Source organism: Topomyia yanbarensis, chromosome 2 (assembly GCF_030247195.1).
Source record: "Topomyia yanbarensis strain Yona2022 chromosome 2, ASM3024719v1, whole genome shotgun sequence".
Taxonomy (NCBI): Eukaryota; Metazoa; Arthropoda; class Insecta; order Diptera; family Culicidae; genus Topomyia; species Topomyia yanbarensis.
In genome coordinates this window covers 14,111,805-14,132,347 of record NC_080671.1, presented here as the reverse complement: position 1 = coordinate 14,132,347, position 20,543 = coordinate 14,111,805, and the positions used below count along the sequence as shown (strand labels likewise).

The 20,543-nt window shown below is 40.5% G+C and overlaps 1 protein-coding gene across 1 annotated transcript; it reads right to left on the bottom strand.

Moving 5' to 3' along the window:
- Nucleotides 1–7,512: 7,512 nt before the first annotated feature.
- LOC131679325 (uncharacterized) lies at nt 7,513–20,298 on the bottom strand. The gene is made up of 4 exons (XM_058960033.1): nt 19,857–20,298; nt 9,072–9,221; nt 8,742–8,905; nt 7,513–8,683 (listed from the first exon to the last, which is right to left on the bottom strand). The coding sequence occupies exons 1-4, from the start codon at nt 20,296–20,298 to the stop codon at nt 7,559–7,561; spliced, it is 1,881 nt and encodes a 626-aa protein (XP_058816016.1). The 3' UTR covers nt 7,513–7,558.
- Between the last annotated feature and the right edge of the window lie 245 nt (nt 20,299–20,543).

The following is a 20,543-nucleotide window of genomic DNA, read 5'->3' as shown; positions in this document are numbered from 1 at the left end:
CCCAAAGCCGTCGATCTGCAAGGACCATTGCAAGATACCTTGGACAATTTGTCTGCTTGGGCCCTCCAGCTAGGTATCGAGTTCTCCACGGAGAAAACTGAGCTAGTCGTATTTTCAAGGAAGCGTGAACCAGCGCAACTACAGCTTCAATTAATGGGTCAAACTATTGCTCAGGTTTCAACTTTCAAATATCTCGGGGTCTGGTTCGACTCTAAAGGAACCTGGGGATGTCACATTAGGTATCTGAAACAGAAGTGCCAGCAAAGGATCAACTTTCTCCGTACAATAACCGGAACATGGTGGGGTGCCCACCCAGGAGACCTGATCAGGCTGTACCAAACAACAATATTGTCGGTGATGGAGTACGGGAGTTTCTGTTTCCGCTCCGCTGCGAACATACATTTCATCAAACTAGAGCGAATCCAATATTGTTGTATGCGTATTGCTTTGGGTTGCATGCACTCGACCCATACGATGAGTCTCGAAGTGCTGGCGGGCGTCCTTCCGCTGAAAAATCGATTTTGGGAACTCTCATATCGATTGCTCATCCGATGCGATATCTTGAACCCGTTAGTAATTGCAAATTTCGAAAGGCTTGTCGAGCTCAATTCTCAAACCCGATTTATGTCCTTGTACTTCGATTACATGGCACAAAATATCAATCCTTCTTCATACTATCCCAACCGTGTCAATCTCTTTCATGCTTCTGGTTCAACTGTATTCTTCGACACATCCATGAAAGACGAGATTCGTGGAATCCCGGATCACATACGTCCGCAAGTGATCCCAAGCATCTTTCATAGTAAATTTCGAGAAGTCGACTGCAACAAGATGTTTTACACCGACGGGTCAAGCCTCGACGGCTCCACTGGCTTCGGTATATTCAATCAAAACCTCACCGCCTCATTCAAACTCAATGATCCTGCTTCAGTTTACGTCGCAGAACTTGCTGCTATTCAGTATACCCTTGGGATCATTGATACTTTGCCCACCGATCATTACTTTATTGTCTCGGATAGCCTCAGCTCAATCGAGGCTCTCCGTTCAATGAAACCTAGAAAGCACATTCCATATTTTCTGGGGAAAATCTGGGAGCGCCTGCGTGCTTTGTCTGTAAGATCGTACAAGATTACCTTAGTTTGGGTTCCCTCGCATTGCTCCATTCCAGGTAATGAAGAAGCGGACTCTTTAGCTAAGGCGGGCGCTTTACAAGGTGACATATATGAAAGACCAATTAGCTTCAGCGAATTTTTCAGTATCACTCATCAGAGAACCCTCGAAAGTTGGCAAACTTCATGGAGCAATGGTGAACTGGGAAGGTGGCTACATTCGATAATCCCTAAGGTATCGACGAAACCTTGGTTCAGAGGGATGGATGTGGGTCGGGATTTCATTCGCGTGATGTCTCGGCTCATGTCCAATCACTACACGCTGGACGCACATCTCCGGCGTATTGGGCTCGTGGATAGCGGTATCTGCGCTTGTGGCAACGGTTATCACGAAATCGAACATGTTGTCTGGGCATGCGCCGAGTACTGTTCTGCCAGATCTCAACTATTCGATTCCCTTCGGGCCCGAGGAAGATCACCCAATGTCCCGGTTCGAGATGTACTAGCAAGCCGCGATATTCTCTACATGTCCCTTATATACACGTTCCTCAAAACCATCAATATCCAAATTTAAATGCCCCTATCTTTTCTCTTATTATTCCCAGAAGTGCCCTCTTCCGCCTACCGTACCCCAACGATGGTTTGATACGACTCCAAGACGAGACAAAACATCTGTCGAATGAACCAACAACACGAGATCTACAGTACAACATCACACACGCAGCGCGGTGTGTTCCCGATCCGTATCTGAGCCGTACTACGAAATCGTCTGGAGGAACCCCTGCCGGCTCGAGGAAAACCGCCCGGCGTCCCAATACTTGATACATCCGTTCGAATCTGTAATCCTGGTCGTTGATTCCTGATGCCGGAAACTGAAAGTTTATATCCCCCCCCCCCCTGTTCAGCCTTGTCCACCCTCTCTCCCATGTCTCTGATACACAGATGTATGACTTCACCCCTTCTCCCCTTGAAAATCTTCCCAAAACTTATGTGCCCCCCTATCTTCTAGTGTTAGTTGATCAATCCGTTCGAATCTGTAATCCTGGCCGTTAATTTCTGATGCCGGAAACTGAAAGTTTATATCTCACCCCCCACCCCCCCCCCCCCCTTCAGCCTTGTCCGCTCTCCCTCCCATGTCTCTGATACACAGATGTATGACTTCATCCCCTTCTCCCCTTGAATATATTCCCAAAACTTAAGTGCTTAGTTTTAGTTGATCAATATTTAATCTCGTTAAGAAATGCCCAACAGTACCACTACTTTAAAATATCCCTAATTAATTCCCCTTAATCTTGAACCACTCTTTCTAGTTATTTCTAGTTAATAAGCTTGTAAAATGTTCCGCTTAGTTAATAATTAATTTCTCCTACAATCTCCCTTCTAAAAATCATAAAGTGAATTACTATACAAAGAACACACAAAATGACCCGTCTCCCAAATCTTACGAATATTATATTATACCCTCTTTTATATGTATAAGTTAGCTGTAAAGTTTTTTTTTAGTTTCATTATATAAAACAAAATAATATTGAAATGTGTAACCCCCTAGTTTTAAGAAATTCAAAATGTAAAACAATGAAAAAATGGCACCTTTAAGCTAACGCATACGTGCCTTATCAAATAAACAAATTGGAAAAAAAAATTGCTAACGGTTCAACAACATCGGAAACAATTAACGTTTCGTATGACCTCACACGGAACATTTATTGGAAGAGTTATGTGACCGCGATATCCGAGAAAACCGAATCCACACAAGAACTACCTCTGGAGGAAGATTACAAGTTTTTGGCTGGCTTGATTCTCGACAGCGCGAATCATACTCAGACTAAACTAGTATCCGGCGCGAACACCCACTGACGGTCTCCCACCCCGTGGTCGGACAGAGAGTGCTCAGAGCTGTACGCGGAAAAGTCCACTGCATAAAAGGCCTTCTGAGACGACGGGTTACCCGCTAGTTATCAACAGTACGCGTCGTTAGATAGGCGAAAGAAGAGACTAATGAAAGTCAAAAAACGTAGTTATTGGCGCCATTTCGTCGACGGGTTAACGAGAGAAACAGCGATGAGCACTCTTTGGAATACCACTCGACGTATGCGTAACCAAAAACAGTACCAACTGGAACACGGAATATTCAAACCGGTGGATATTAGCTTTCGTCAAAAAAAAATCTGTCCGGACTCTGTTTCGGTAGAGAAAACGTACCGCGCCACGTCTCCACACGATACCGCGACCGAAACACCGTTTTCGATGGTGGAGTTCTCACTTTCTCTCTTATCATGCGCTAATAACGCCCCAGGGTTAGACAGTATCAAATTCAACTTGCTGAAGAATCTGCCTGACACTGCAAAAAGGATCTTGTTGAACTTATTTAATAAGTTTCTTTGGGGTAACATTGTCCCTCATCATTGAAGACCAGTGAAGGTCATCGCCATCCAAAAAACCAAGAAAACCAGACTCCGACCAAAACTCGTATCGACCGATTGCAATGCTATCCTGTATTCGAAAGCTGTTCGAGAAAATGATCTTATTCCGCCTCAGCAGTTGGGTCGAAGCAAATGGCTTACTGTCAGATACACAATTTGGCTTGCGCAAAGGCAATGGGACGAATCGAATTTGGGAACTGTCATATCGATTGCTTATTCTATGCGACATTTTGAACCCGTTAGTGATTGAAAACTTCGAGAGGCTCGTCGGGCTTAATTCTCAAACCCGATTTTTGTGCTTGTACTTCGACTACATTCTTCGTACAATCCCAATCGTTTCATAGTTTCTACTGGCTTCGATATCTTCAATGATAATATCACCGGTTCATGCAAGCTCAATGATCCTGCTTCAGTTAACGTCGCAGAATTAGCTGCTATTCAGTATATCCTTGTGATCATCGACACTCTGCCCACAGATGACTATTTCATCATTTCGGACAGCCTCGTGGAGCAATGGGGAACGTAGACGAAGGCTACATTTCACTATCCCGAAGGTATCAACGAAGCCTTGTTTCGGGGGGGGGGTGGATGTGGGTCAGGATTTCATTCGTTCGCAATGTCCCGGCTCATATCTAACCACTACACGTTTGATGCGCATTTGCGCCGTATTGAGCTTACAGAGAGGAGTCTGTGCGCTTGTGCTGAGGGCTATCACGACATCGAGCACGTTGTTCTGGGCGTGCGCTGGATATTTAGACGCTTTAGGTCACTATCAAATAAACGAACTGAAAAAAATACCACCATCACATACATATTTGCAGTTTTTCTAACGTAAAAAAACGAAAACGAACGGAAACCTTCCGACCTGTGTCAGAATACGAGGAGTTGGTATTCTATGGTATTTTGTCATTCATTATCAAATTATATCATTTCATTGTTCATATATCTCTCTTATTCTTCAATCAATTTTTATTAAATGTACCTTGTTGAACGTGGAATTTAGTCTAGAAACCGCATTTTTTGTCAAATTCCTCAATACCCCAATTTCCCGTACTTTTCCTGAAATGAAACATCTACCATGTGGCTTCTATGTATTTTTCATACTAGTAATAGTAAATTAAATAATAATTAATGATTGAATGGAGTTGATATATTCAATTTAAAGATGAAATGTGAAATCGAGACTAAATGTTAAAAATCGATAGTATCTAAACTTTACTAATGGCATATCTACTTCTATTTTGTTCTTTGCAGGAGTTTCACGTTCAACAAGGTTTATTTAATAAAATTTGGTTGAAGAATACTGAAAATGCACGAGAAAAAATAAAAATTAATATAAATGGCGAAATGCTCTCGAACCTCAACTTCTCGAATCCGTTCGATTTTTGAGATTTTTTCATACACCAAAAACAGCAAATTGTGTGTGATTTGCAGCATAGAGCAGGACAGCTATAAGGAATAAGGGATTTTTCGAACAAAATGTCCCAAAATTTCACCTTCCTGTATTATACATGCATATGTGTATGTATACAAGTGCAATGTATACAAGTAAAACACTGTTTTTTAGATAATTAAATTTCGCACAGATTGCACTAAAAATATATTAACGCCATTCCAAAACCTGGAAAACCTGCCTCCGATCACAACGTGTATCGTTCAATTGAAATTCTATCTTGCATCGAGAAATCACTGGAAAAAATCATCCTACTACGTCTCGACAATTGTGTAGCTGGCCGGGCTACGTCGTTATAAGATTAATTCAAATCGGATTTCCTTCGGAAAAGGTGTGGGTTTGCCGATGAGAACGAAAGGATCCTATTGAATTAATGGTGATATTACGGCCTTTCGGATAGATACAACCTGCTTCTACTTTTCGGATTTAACACTTATTCCGGATTTCGGACAACACAACTAGCACCTTCCACTGTTACAATTGGACTGTTTATTATATTCAAAAAATAAAATTTATATACAAATTTTCTTAATAACTAATAAGGTTTGTTCATGTAACAGAGAGAGACAAAATCCCTAGCTTTCTAAATCTATGTATGACGCGACAATTACAAAGTTTATTTAGGAGACCTGTGCTATTGCTATTTATTTCCTTATCTTTCTGCCGTCTAGACGGCACCTCAAAATTGCCTAAAGCAGAAAGTGCAAACAATGCCTTTCGTCCTAATCTATGCCACTCATGTTCCAGGAATAGGAATAGAGAAAACTAAAAAATGCATTTATGACTTTTATCCCTGATTCTGCTGGCGCGGTAAGTAATCTTATCTCCATAGGGTTCTATTTGAAATTAAATGTGCTTGCTATTGTGGAGGTCTATACCGGAGACGAAAGAAAATTACTTGAAATTAAATTAAACAAATCGTAACGATCACGTTCGTTACAATTGGGTTGAGGCATTCTTGCTATCAGATACTCGGTTTGGTTTTCGGAAAGGGAAATGGAACCTCGGCACTCTCATCAGAAATCCAGCTCGCTTCTTCAAATATTGAAAAATAGTGAGAACCTCAATTAAGTATTAGGCATGTTTCCACCTTTTTTTCTTTAATATGGGACAAAATGTTAACAATCGAGTTTTCAAATTTGTCCAATTTAACCATGCCCCAGAGCAGGATTATTTTGCAAAAAAACTTCCGAAATGTCAGATTTTAACCAAAAGTTAAAAATTTCGCCAAATAGTCCATAGCCTAAAATTATAAAGCAACATATCACAGAAATTGTAGCTCAATCTAAGATTTCCAAACAGATACATATTGGCTATTGAAAAGATAAGAGATATTGCGTAGCGCTTCTCTTAACAACAGTTACATAATGCAGCTATAACCTGACAGAACTAACATGTGGTAATCTGACTTTCATAGTTGTAAGACGTTGTATGAGGTTGAAGAGCGCTTTGGTCAATAGTGAATGCTGAGGTAGGCTGGGGTTACCGTCCACAATTTGAACGTTGTCAAGACCAGAAATTTTTTTTTTGTTCGATTATGAGTTTAAGGTGACTTTCGTATACAGAGCGCGAAATTTCCTATTTCGTGAATATTTTTAACGATTTTTCACATGTTCAATCTGTCTGTGTTAGCATCAAGACTATAGTTGTCAAACGTCGTTAACATGTGGGAGATCGTGGCCAATGTGGTCAAAGTTACTTCGATTAATCATTAGTGATCTAGACCTGAAAGTTCATGTAGTGTTGAACCCATTTTAATATGTTTCACATCATTTGGACATCATGGTTGTACCAGTTTATATGGGAATTTGCTGTGTAAACGTACTCTTCAACCCGTAACTCTGGAACCGGAAGTCGGATCAACTAAAAATTCAATAGAGCGTTATACCTTTCATTTGAAGTTTCACTAAATTTGTGTAAATCGGTTTAGCCATTTCTGAGATAAATTGTTTGAGTTCAAATGACTCACATACATGACATTTTCCGATCTCGACAAAAAGTTAAAAAGTCGATTTTTACAATGATTGCATAGCCTTTCTTTATATGAGAAAGGCAAAACGAATGTTCAACCTTATTATGCATTACGGATTGATTTTTCGAACGAATGTGACGATCAATTTTGGAGTCGTTATTGAGAATGCAAATCAAATGACATCCTTTTGAAAAATGAATCGTCCTATTCCAGAATAGGGTTGATTGAATATCTTGGGAAGACGCCGAATAGCAAGTTTTCCACGTCTTTAGTTTGCACCCACCCGTTGCTTCCAATACTACAAGTACATATAGCAAATGTAACGTATGGACAATTCATAAATAAAGCATAAAAGCCGTCGTAAAAAGATATGGTTAAACAATAAACAATATCTGATGGCATATTTGTCGATAATCTCCATCCGGCTTACCGAGTAGACGAATGAAAATGTGATGGAGTGGAAATGATGTACCATAAATCCCTTGGAACGTTCGGATCAATTAATTCAACAGAAAGCTTTTAATGATTATGGTTTACTTGCAAGCACTCATAGCTAATAAATAATTTCTCTCATACTCTCAACATAATTACTCCCCCAAAACTACCCAGCACACGGGATCTGATTGTACCGCAAACAGGCTCCTATATTATCCTCTGGACTACCTTTATCTAAACCTTCACCAAAATGAATTCCCAGCCCGAATGGGGTAACTGAGGTCTCAACCCGACAGGGAGACACTCCGCCAGGACACAGCGAATTACCACAGTGCACCGGAATGCAGCTCGGCAAATCTCCCATCCCAACGCCTATAAAGTCTTCCACTATGCATGGGAGCGTTATTCGATCCCTACAGGTGGAGTAGAACTGTCTCGAAAAGTCTCGACCCTGCCGATGAGATCCTTCGAAACTTCGATACGAGTCGAAAATGCTTCTCGAAAAGAGTGATGGGAACAAACCTCCGAAGAAACCCCCACCGCCTCCGGAACCTTCCTCCGCAGCATCCGGATCATCTGCCAGCGGTTCATCGGCTGCCGTATCATCAACGGCGACCGGATCATCGGCGGCAACCGGCTGGTCTGCAACTGGAGATTCGGGTAACCCAGGTCCATCTCCAATTCCCGCGCCGTCTGGTAAACCTTGAGGAATATCCACAGCCGGAGCCAATTGATCACTGGCAATTCCTGGATCTGTAAATGTTCCAGTTCCATCAGAACCCGGTAAACCTCCAGTACCAGTAGCTCCACCCGGAGTAGCCACTCCTCCCGGAGGATTCCCCGTAGATCCTCCAGGATATGATTCACTACCCGCTCTGGGGCTTCCAATCCGAAAAGATTGGTCATCACATGGCTCGTACGCAACCGAACACATTCCTTTCTCCTGTCGAATACAGGCCCTGTAGTTATGGTTGGCCAAGTGTCGTCCGTTTTCGGCAAAGTTGAATGTTTGTATAGTTCCTTCCGTACCAGTAAAATACTGCATGCACCCGGTAGGGGCCCTTTGGCTGAAAGGAATCTGTGTCACCCTAATTTCCCACAACCGTTGCGTAAAAGACCGCGGTGAAAATTTCATCTCCAATTCAATCTCCTCATCTGCCCGCGATTTTGGGCTCAAATCATAGTACATATGCTGCCCGCTGTTCTGCCCACAAAGATCAAATGGAAAAACTCCACCAGTAAGTCGAAAAACGTCCCCGTCGCAAATACCGGTTCGTCTATTCGGTTGGCCCTACAAAGCACAAAAAAAATTAATATATATTTCCATCCGCAGCTCATTATCGAATTACCAATGCAAAATGGATAAAATCAAACTTGAGCTGAGAAATCTCCGTGTTCATCAGTTTAATTTTCAGCTTGCATGCAACCGTATCCTTGGAAACCAGCGCCGGAAAGCTGGGCGACACAAAGTAGGTAATGTTGTTCGCCATCTCCTGGTCGCAGGTGGCCGTGACTGTGCCGGAACAAAGAACGGAAAAGGGAAAAGTTTTTTTTAGGAAATTAGCCTGCTTGACCGAAACTTTCGGCGATTGTGTGTGTGTGTGTGTGTGAATAAATAATAACAAATAATGTCGACATGAGTGTTGGACAGAAATGCGAATGATGGGATGCAGCCTTACAGACACAGCACACGCCGAAGCCGAGCGCACATTGGCCCCGGGAGGAACCGCCCTGGATGCGGCACTCGTACACGTTCATACACTGGCCGGTGCGCAGTCCATCGTCCGAGAGGCACTCGTCGTCCACCGGGACCGGGAAAAAGTTGAGCACTGCAAAAAAGGAAAAAAGGGAATTTAATTAATATTAATTCTGGTGCATAACTGATTGCTGGCTGGATTGAGCTATTTGGTGTGTAATTCATGCACGACATGATTTATAGTGGCCATTAAGATCGCTTTTACCTGTTCGATTCGATCAACGTTAGCATCAAAATTTTGCCGATAGTGTCTATGCAAGGAAGGGCAAATAGACATAATGGCATTTTCGTTTTCGACAGTGGCCTACACCCGTGTAGTTGGTGATACACTCATTCAAGCTGGAATGTCATAAATTTATCTCTGTTTTGTGCACTACACCAGCTCCAAGTAAAAACTAAAACGCTATTAGATTAATTAAGTTTTGTAATTAGAAGAATGTTTTCCCAATCGAGTTATTATAAATTATGGAAACTAAGATAAAGTGACCAGACGTCCGGATTAGGTGGAATAGTCCCGACTTTAAAAAATATCTCCCGCATGACCAGACGTCCAGGAGACTGTCCTGCGTTTTCTAAGATAATAATTTTTATTCCAAAATTGAACTATTAAACTATATTATGCATAAAATAATCATAAAAGATGTTAAGTCGCTGTATTTTGTCTCCAAATAACTTTGATCCTCATGTTACCTTTCTTCAAATTTGATTTAGCTCATGAAGCTTTGCGGCAATTATCTCAGGCTTACAAATTGTATAGAAATATGTGGAAAATGTACATCATTAACTCTTACGTCCTCAACCCCCATTTCATTAAAAATAATAAATTTCAAAATAATGATACTCAGCCGCTTAATGCGGTTTTTTGGACACGACCACAAAATTTGTGTAGTTTAGGAACCGACACAATTTATCCGGAAATGACCGCTATTTGGAATACATTGTTGGGAGTACTCGGGTTACCTCCCTTTCCGAAAAGCGAAGAACTTTCATACGGTTTTGTATGCTTTAGAAAACATTTTGAGGGATTTGGTCAAATTGGTCACACCCTGGGGTATTCCTGGAATCTTCTCCCTCCGTAAAGAGGGCACTTGTCTACTGGTTACAAAACTCGTCTTGTTACATGAAGTATGAAATTTGCATACTTATACTCCGATGTGAGGCTGGTTTCAGCGAAATCCTTAAAATGTCTTCCAATGTACTTGTTTTGTAAAATCATGCCGAAAACGGGGTTTAAAACCGATCGAAAAGTTTCCTCTTTGCTGAAGAAGCCAGATTTCAGGAATACTCCGGGGTGTGTCCAATACGACCAAAACCGCTCAAAAAGTCCTCCAGTGCACTTGATACAAAGATTTATGCGTCGCAAGACTGGTTTGAAACCGGTATGCAAGTTTACCGCTTTTTGGAAAGAGAGGTAACCCGAATAGGTACTCCCAACATTATCTCTGGAACAACGGTCATTTCCGAAAAGATGGTGTCGGTTCCCAAAACGAGACAAATTTTGTGATCGTTTCCAAGCAATCGCATCGAGTTTTGTTGTTTTATTTTGAATTTTAATATTTTCAATGAAATGGGGATTAGGGACTATCTACACAACTAGGATAAATCATTCAACTATACGTCCCATGAAAGGACCATAAAAAAGTCGCAAATAACATAAATATTTATTTTAGAATACAAGCTTCATTAAAAATTCTCACGTGTAATCAACCTAATATTTCAGGAATCAGAATATACTGGCTCAAATCTCACGTTCCCCGTATAACGTCGAGGATTTGAGCCCTGCCGTATCTTTTCATCATTTCCCTAATCGGAAGGAAAAGAGAACTCACAAGTAGTTAAAATTGGTATGTCTGAGTTTCAGTGGTCCAAACGCGGTGTCGTCTATGAAAGGACAGCCGAAAACTCGGAATTAAATATCAGATGATATAAGGATCCAAAATACACAAAGATACACAAAAATCATATGAAAATTACTCATTGCGCTGAATAGTTGCCATGTGAAGATTAAGCTTTCAGTGGCCAGATAAATCCCTGGTCAACATGCCGCAGTGGAGTTACGAAAAATGGAGGGGATGTTCCGAAAATACTGGGCACGGTTGTTCTAGAAACACCTGTGTTTTTGCGACAAGTGCTCGGACGAAGCCCAAGACCGCATTTTTTCTCTTAACCAACTTATCCAATTGTTGTAACGGCATTTAATTAGCAAGGGACTGGAAGGTAAAGTATATTTTTCAATATTAAGAGCCATAGTACTCAAGGGAGAGCAACAAGTTGAAAGAAGAATGTTTAGAAAAGCGTGGAATAGGGTTATATGAACAAGCTTAGAGTTTCCCGGCGACTAAACATTTTGTCTGCTACCGCAGGAGTCAGGATATTTTAGCATTAGAAAAGCGAATCATCTGAGTCTGCGGCATATACAGGCGAGAGTAAAGTAACCATGTCCTTCATGCTGTAGGAACCGACGGCAAAAAAATTAACTGAGAAGGTCGTTAAAAAAAATGAAAAAACAACTTGTCCAAATTGGCAGGCCGCTCTCAGAGCTGACGAGGTCAATCACTGCACCTACCCTGGACAAATCGTCAGCACATTCATTTCCAATAATACCGCAATGTCTAGCACCCAGACAAGGTATGTAGTGCTGACAAGGATAAGTTCTCCGATTTGAGATCGGCATGCGATCACTAACTTTGATGGTGATTTGTCTGAGCCAAGGACCTTGCTTGCAGCCTGACTATCAAAGCAGAAGTTTAAAGCTTTTCCGGACACGCTCTGTGGAATGGACGATTGTACACCGTACACAATCACGGAGATTTCTGCTTCGAATACAGTACAGTAATCTCATTTCACGACAGTAGACACCAGCACCAGAAGGTCTCTCCATCAGAGAACCGTCAGTGTAACAGGCAACTTGCGTTTATTGTTGTCTCTCCATATAGCCAGACAACTATTCCGTTTGACAGTATTGGACGTACAATTGTCATGTAAATCCAATAGATGTACTTGGGTTTGAAACCCCAGGTCTTTTCAAAAGTTCGTCTGCACTGCCCGAAGGCCATTCACGCTTTCTTGACTCTGAACTCAATGTGAGCAGACCAATTCAGTTTGGAATTCAATATAACTCCACCGTATTTGACTTGATCTGCGAACAGTAGCTCAGAATCAAAGAACTGCAAGGGACGAACCTCGGTTGTTATTCGCTTCGTTGTGAAAAGAACCATTGAAGTTTTGTTTAAAGTAACTGATAATTTAACTTGTCGACACCACTGCTCGACTGCTCTTAATACTTATTTCATAAAGTCAAAGATTGTTCCGATGATGATTATCCGTTCCAAAACTTCTAGAAGAAAAGCTGATAGTCTCAAAACTCTTGGTTTCTTCATAGCGCCCCCTTTGGGAATAAATGTAACAGTTATTTCTCGCCATGCTTTCGGGATATACCCGATAGTAAAACTGGAAAGCATCACCTTTTTCAAGACATGTTTGAAAATATCAAATCCCTTTTGCAGTAACACGAGAAAAATTCCATCTTTACCAGGCGATTTGTATGGAGCAAAACTGCCAACTGTCCACTTGACCGATTCAGTGGTAACCAATATGCGTGCTAACGCCAACGAGTCCGAATCACCATTTATGATCGAATAGAGATGGTTCAGTTTCATTAAGAACCTGCTAATTCCCCAGTTTATGCAACATTCTTTCAGAGCAAAACGTTATGTCTAACACCTTCTCTCCCCCAGCCCTCGCAAAAATTGGTCGGTTTCCCACATTCAGAATATGTAAATTTGCACTACATACTCAGATTGATTTCTGAGCTGCCCCAAATGATGTGATGAGCAACTACCAATAATGAGCGAAAGCCCATTTCTGCTACAATATGGTATAACGCTTTTGGCATCATCAGACAGAGAAGACTCGTTATGTGGTATATGTACCAACAATACTGAACAATATACTTTTCTCTAAGTTACCGACAGTCAGTGTAACTATCGTGATCGATAACGCGATATGAGACACACGTCAATAGACTTATTTGCAAGAATGCAAGCATTATGCATTTTACGTGGGTTAGTCATACCTGTCTTGTTGTTAGCAATGAAGTAACATTCCAATATAGGAGTTTCCTTTATGTAAATTCAGCTCTTGAACCAATGCTATGAAGGCCTTACCTCCCTGCATAAGTCGAGATCGATTCATAGTTGCTGTACGTTTATGCTGGAGATTGATTTGTGCAATTCTAACCATTGTTGATTAGGAAACTGTTCATTTCATTTCCAGCATATATTTGCCCAACAACTGAAGAATACCAAGTAAGTTGAGATGTAAATGCATGTAACGATATGGCTCGTTGGAATGGAATTAAATGGGATACGATCATAATTTGATTCCGACGAACACAGTAAATGCTCCGTGCGCAACTGGCACATTTCAGATCCTCCAGCTATTAAGTTCTAGCCACGGAACTACACCTTGACTAAGGGACTCCTGGTTTCAGTCGCCTCCTACGACACAGGAGCAGGAACCCCGTTGCTCACTTCTTTGCCGGATACCACACGGACTCTGGGCAGATTTGTCTGTACACATCGAAATTTGATAATCGAAACCCAGCAAAACATCATCGAAGTACCATCAGCCGAAAATCTCAGCAAACCCCCAGCCAACAAAAATCCGTCAAAATGTGCTTGTCTAAGTAGATGAATAAACTCCTGAAATGAGTCTAAAAAGTTTCCGCATACGTTTGGTTTAATTTTACTCTCCGTTTATACAAGGAAATGCGAATTATTTTGAATAAACTCAACCTAATCCATACCCGGAAAAATATTTTTGAAGTGACCGCTCCCACCCCTGTCCAGTGATAACAATACTCAGCCGCCCTGATTCCTACAGGTATGGGTTCAGGTTGAGGTTTGGATAAAATACTCGTACCCGCCCATCTCTAGACCATACCGCAAGTTAACGGTGTAGTCGTACCTCAATTTTACAATTGCCCACATATACGGAGATGTTGATTCGAAGGTGGTCATAGTGAACTATATGTTTTAGGTTGTTATACATAATTAATACTTTTACCTTCAGTCCAGTTTAAATCTTCGTTCGATTCTGTCATAAAGCTTGATATCTCCTGGTTTAACTAGAGTTTTCCAATAGCAACAGTCTTTTTCAAGACTACCTATACCTATTTTCGATAATTAGTCTTTCTCAAGATTAAAACATTCTTCAAGAATAATTCAGCCTAACGAAATATTTAATTCTTCTAACATGTTTGGGCCCTACCAGATAGGCCGTGTGCCAAATACTAAAACTAAACTTCTCCACCCGAAAATTCAATTGATAGCAGCAACTTATTCGATGTTTTATCCGAATGTGAAACTGACGAAATTTATAAATTTCCTCGCATTGTGCATAATGCCAATGAGAAAAAAAAAGCAATCATAATCGAAGTTTTTTTTACGGCTGAAAATTAACCTGATGCGACTCGCGGTCAAATGCAAAAATATATATTCAAATATCTATGTTATTCATTCAGGTGGTAAATCGCACACAAAAGATCCTGGTCCGGTGAAAAACCACAAAAAATTCCAAATACGCTAATTTCAGAGAAAACCATAAATTGAATTTCTGGGCATATCCTATTCGAAAAAAGTATAAATTCTCGTTCAAAGCAGCAAAAACAACAAAAAAAATTTACATACTTCTTCAGGTACACTTCAAGAAAACAAGCTTAAACGTGTTAATCTGATTCCAAATAGAATTACAACATCTGTACCTATACAAGGATCTTCTATCTCCGTCACACCATCCTACAATGGTGCGTCATCTTACACTTCAATGGCAGGTAACGCGGCCAAACGAACGATGACCACCAGGCCTCTAATTTCATCTCCACACAACACTTCATTTGCTCCAATGAATCTAGTTAGAATTCAAAAAAGGAAAATTGAATTTTTTGCAGCAAATAATGTTTCAATTTATGACTGCAATGCTAAATTCTATCTCCATGTTTGAAACTTTTCAAACTGGATGGGAATTTGCAAACAAAATTATAATGAATTGAAGAGTTTAATGATAATAATTATTTTTTTAAATTCATTTAAATTTATTAAAATGGAGCACTCGTTCACCACAACGTGCGAAGATGAATTTTTCAACCTCTTGAGGGTGCATAATGTGCACATTGACGTTGCGACCGAGTTTTTTTAAAAACCAAATACTAAATTGAATTTTTGGATTAGGCGGAGGAATCGCAATAGCAGCTGATCGCAGGATCAAACATCGAGAGTTTAGGTATTGAAGGAAACCGATTTTGGTATCATTTTTATTGCTGCAGCCTTTTCAATGCACTGGCGAGCAAACTAATTTCTTGAAAAGAGACTTACATAAACTTACAAGAAATCGGTTGAATTTCTTCGTAATCGGTGAACGCTAAACACCAATCCTGGAATAATGCTCAAAGCAATTCCAACGGTAAACTATCTTTTAATGATTGCTCTGCTGGTTATTATTGAGCTTTGTTTCCAAATGAACCCACGTGCTATTCGTCTGTAAAGAATTCATCAACAATTGATTTGATTTTGAAAGGTTAAAGTCTCACTTGTCCATCCAAAACAACCCCTATGCCCAAAAACATTTTTTTCTGGAATATGGAGCTATTCGCACATAGTTTGAGGTGAGCATCGCCTCGAAAAATTGATAGCACACACTCATGCGCAAAGAGACTGTGTTATTATTTAGTTTCGTATCAATTTTCTGTTTACGAAGCTCGCAAAGATTCCCTTTCTTCTTTTACCTTACATTCATATTATTGCTGCGTAGCGTTTTGTTCTGTTTTATTCTTTTCTGCGCTGCCATAATTAGCTCATGACCTGAAACTTCTAGAAAAAAAATCCGACCATCAGATACCTAGAGCCGACGAAAATATCAATTCACTAAAATCACTTCTTTGCAATCCTTGCTATGAAGACATACACTTGTTAAGTAGTGAAATGGCATACATAAACTTCTTACTCATAACGAGTGTCATGATTTCGCTTACCTCCCCCCGCCGGCCTTTCAGTATCGCCAATGACGCATTTTGCTGTGTACCATTTTCCCCCTATTATTAATATCCCGTTTGTATATATGTGTGTGTGTGTATTGAGAACTAGGCCTCACTAGAAAAATGACAAATGGGTAGCATTAGGACTAGAACCGACAAACATTTGCTCGTTAAAACGTCTTTTTCCACTCTTGGCTATAACGACATATTATTGCTAGCTGTCCGAATGAGCTATATAAACTTCTGATCACAACAGCGGCGATCACAGCATGGAGACGTTGGTATGTGTTGTTCGAACTATCTCTACACTGTGGTGCCAAAAACGTCTTGCTATGTATTGTTTGATATTGTATATATTGTATTTTCGCTAACAGTTCGAGAGACGAAAATGCAGATGCATTATTGCTCCTGACGATTTGTTTTGAGTTTATGTTCAAAAATACGCAAAAGGTAGTTTGTTTCCCTTGTCGTTTTCATATTCAAAAAAAATCTAAAAAACCACCCTTTTATAAGCCACTTATGAGTTCCCTTCAAGTTTACATGGAATTTCGTACGGGGGAATCGACTTTTATGAAATAATTCTTACAAGACCCGATCAGAAACACCTAACAGAAATATTTCAAAACTATATCTCGCATTGTTACTTGTTATAAATTTCTGTTATTTTAGCTACTAACGAGATCTAATTTATAACACAATATGTAACAAAAATAGTGTTCTCTTATAATCTTGCTATTTCATTCTGATCGGGGAGTTTCCTATTGCCTCCTAAAAAGAAATCGATGTGTGATTGTTATACGAAATGTATCAAGAAAACAGAAGTGTTAGAAAAATTGAGTATTTTCTCAATCGTCAGAAAATCAGTCGATTCCTGCTTAATAACTTTTTTCACAAACGTCAGATCGTTTCCTGATCTTCTAGGCTTTGTTTTCTTTGTTAAATTTCCTATGAAAACCACATATAGATTTATTTTTAAGAGGCAATGGGCGACTCCAAGAGTTCCAGTTTTGTGAATGCCTATTTCCCCATACAAAATCCCATGTAAACTTATAACCGTAGACACAAAAATATAGTTTTTACTGATCGCACGGTTTGCACAGTTGATTGGAAATCTGATTTTTGTCTCAGCTTACTGCCCATGTTGATGAATATCGTATAAAATTAAGCTGGGTCAAAGCAGTGCAAGTAATCCTGTTGTTTCCAAGATTATGAAAGTTGTTTCGGAATGTTCAAAAAAAGCCATTAAAATCAATCAAAATTTTCACTGAACAGAAAATGAAAAAAAAAAAAAAGGAATAAATAATTTCGGCCAAGATTTTCGATTAAATGCGCTTAGGTTTCGCCTGTTCAACTATAGACACCTCTTAGTTGGCCAGTCTATTTTCTACTTCTGCCCAAGTCAGACGTACAATCGAACCAAGTGAACAAATACTAGCAGCCTCTCGATCTAGTGTGCATTGTCTCGAGAACAAAGGAAACTTTGAATTTATTCTTGCCATCATGAGTAAAGTTGACGAAAAATCTCTGCTCCGACCCAACACAGCGGTCGTTGACTTTAAATTCTGTTCAATAAGATTGAGTTTTCGTGAAGTGGAATACCTTCTGAAGGTGAAGATGCAGCTAAAGCCCAAGGAGGTTATGTGTCTACAGTATCATCATCTTCGCAATGTAGTGCTCATATCATTCAACACGTTAGCACAAGCCGAACGTTTCGTTTTGCAGAACAACTTGAAGCATGTAGCTGAAAGTGATAAAGTTGGAATTAAGATTCCCGTGTATATAGAAAAAGACTATGTAGATGTAAAATTACATGACCTATCACCACGTACCCCACCTGATCTAATCGCAAAATACATGTCGCAATACGGAGAAGTAGAATCCGTTACACGTGATACGTGGAGAAATTTCTTCCCGGGTACACCTAACGGTGTTCTTGTGGTGAGGATGCGGATCGAAAGACCTATCCCCTCCCACTTGACTTTAAAACTTAAAACCCACGAAGCTACTATTCATCGAACTACGTTATGCACCCATGAGGGGCAAACTCCTACGTGCAAGTATTGTAATCAGACAGCACACCACGGACAATCTTGTGCGGAAGATACAGAGGAGAATGTATCACTACCGATTGCCAACAAATCCACTGAAAACCAACCTAAAAAAGAATTTTCAATACCAATACCTGAACCACAAACGGTTGCCAAATTTGTGGCAGCTGTTCAGTCCATATTGACAACTGCCAAAGCAGCATCCAGCACCCCTGAAACAACTGTAAGTAACATCGGTGATGAAGATAATAAGAATGACGACGAATTTACATTGGTCATCCGTAAGTGCAAGAAGCAGGAAAGAACATCTGGTCGCGAGCACCAAGGCACTTTTAACGATGATGACCTTGATACGAAGAACAGGAGAGAATTAAACGGTCCCCATGACGCAGTAGGCCAGCCGCGAAAGAAGGTCTCCGCACGCAATAAAATGTTGCGCGCGCGAGATCCAACGGACAAACAATAATATATGCTTTTTTTTTTTTATTATTTTTACATATTGTAAACACAAGATACACGGCTCCGTTAAGCTACCGCTGTGAGCCGTGTCAAATAAACGAAATTAAAGAAAAAAACCTCTTACCTCTTAGACGGCCCTGACAAATCTCTCAACAAAATAACAATTATCGAGTCTTTGAAACGGACCGAAACATCCGATGAACATTGATTAAAAATAGCCAAGCCTAAAAATAAAAAATAACCGACCCCAGTTCGTAGCTGCATAATTGCCCAACAAACCTCCAAGTTCAATAAGAGTATCTTCAGATTATATAACCAGCATCAGTTGAATTAATTCTCTAATTTCAAACTTTAAATAGTATTCAATCAACTATGATGAACAGCAAACTAATCAGCGCACTTTGAATAAAACATACAGCCTGCACTTTTTTCAATAATAAATGTTCCTTGTATATTGCACACTGAACACTAGTTGTATATACCAACCAAAGCTGCATATCCCAAACCAGGTGAAAATCCAATCATCGGGGATTATCTACCATTCTCGTCTCCATCTATCACAGTTGCAGCGGCGAGTTCATCTGTGCCGACTCTATGTGCGCCCATACTAAAAACCTAACTAATCCGAACCAGTGGATTTATGCACATCCCTTTCGCCCCCCAAGCAGCTGATGATACATTCGCGGGCGTCAAATTGCCAGCACAAGCCAGGAACATCGCATATCAAATCCTCTAATGCTGGGAACATTCGCCAACCAGAAAACCCAAGCCCATCCATTCTGACGGATGCCTACCTTATGCTAGCCGGTCGCGCGGCAGCATAAAATATGCATTTCAGGAAAGTGATACGACAGGCTCACAACACTTGGCAGCCTCGCAGGCAGACTGTTGCGGCCTCAGTTCAGCGCTCGATGTGGGATGTTGATTAAATAATAAAAGCGAAGTCTTCCCCTTTCTGGCTGTCGAGTACCGACCGGCGGTTTTGGGCCTGACGAATGAGGTTTCATGTGACAAGATTGTTTCATATCATTACGGTGGCATAATCCCATGTTTCATCGATCAGCATAAGTTACCTGTTACTATTACTCTTACACAAGTGTATGCATTATGTATGCAACACACCCTAGCTCGTTTAATGCATTGGTAATTTTCATGAGAGAACACTCACCTTTCGCACTACGTCCGCTGCTCCGGTAGCCTCCATCGAAGCTGTTATCCGCGCTTCGTTCGAGGCCATCCTCCTGCGAGAATGCATCCAAACCAAAACTTCGACCCCGCCGGTGTAGTGTTACGTTGCGCAAATTAGGGTCAGGTTTCCCCGAACGCAAACTTGATAACGAGGTCCGGGATGACGATGCTGATGATGCTGATGATGATGATGATGAGGATACTAAGGGCGATGAAGGTGAGGCCAGTTCACCGTCCGGATCTCCCCAAATGTCGTAATTTTTCATCGCGGGCCACGACTTGGCTGCCGACGATGGTGCTGCCGTGGAGAATCGAGTCGTACACGTGGTTATCAGCAGCAGTGCTACGACCATCCGAAACGCCGATGGTACTTTCAGCTCACTACTATGTACTTGCAATTTTGGCATATTATCCAGAAGCATTCTCTTGTCCGAGTATTCCGGTATTGGTATTTTACATGATTGGATATTGCATTCATCTCATCGTTAAGTTTGGTTCACCACACTATCGTTCATTTGTTTTCGTAAATTATTACAAACTGGTTTAACTTTCGGTCGTTGATCATATTACAGTTTCACGGGGGAATCAAGCAACACTTGCTATTACTTCAAATAGGAAGTTCATTTGCAGGTGAATAATATTTTTAATTGATTTTAAAATTCAGGTT

Coding starts and splice junctions, on each gene's coding strand:
- LOC131679325 (XM_058960033.1), bottom strand. CDS start 20,298: ATGCTTCTGGATAATATGCCAAAATTGCAAGTACATAGTAGTGAGCTG. Junction 9,222..19,856: donor CAGCGGACGTAGTGCGAAAG/GTGAGTGTTCTC, acceptor CCTTTTTTGCAG/TGCTCAACTTTTTCCCGGTC. Junction 8,684..8,741: donor ATTTTATCCATTTTGCATTG/GTAATTCGATAA, acceptor TGTGCTTTGTAG/GGCCAACCGAATAGACGAAC.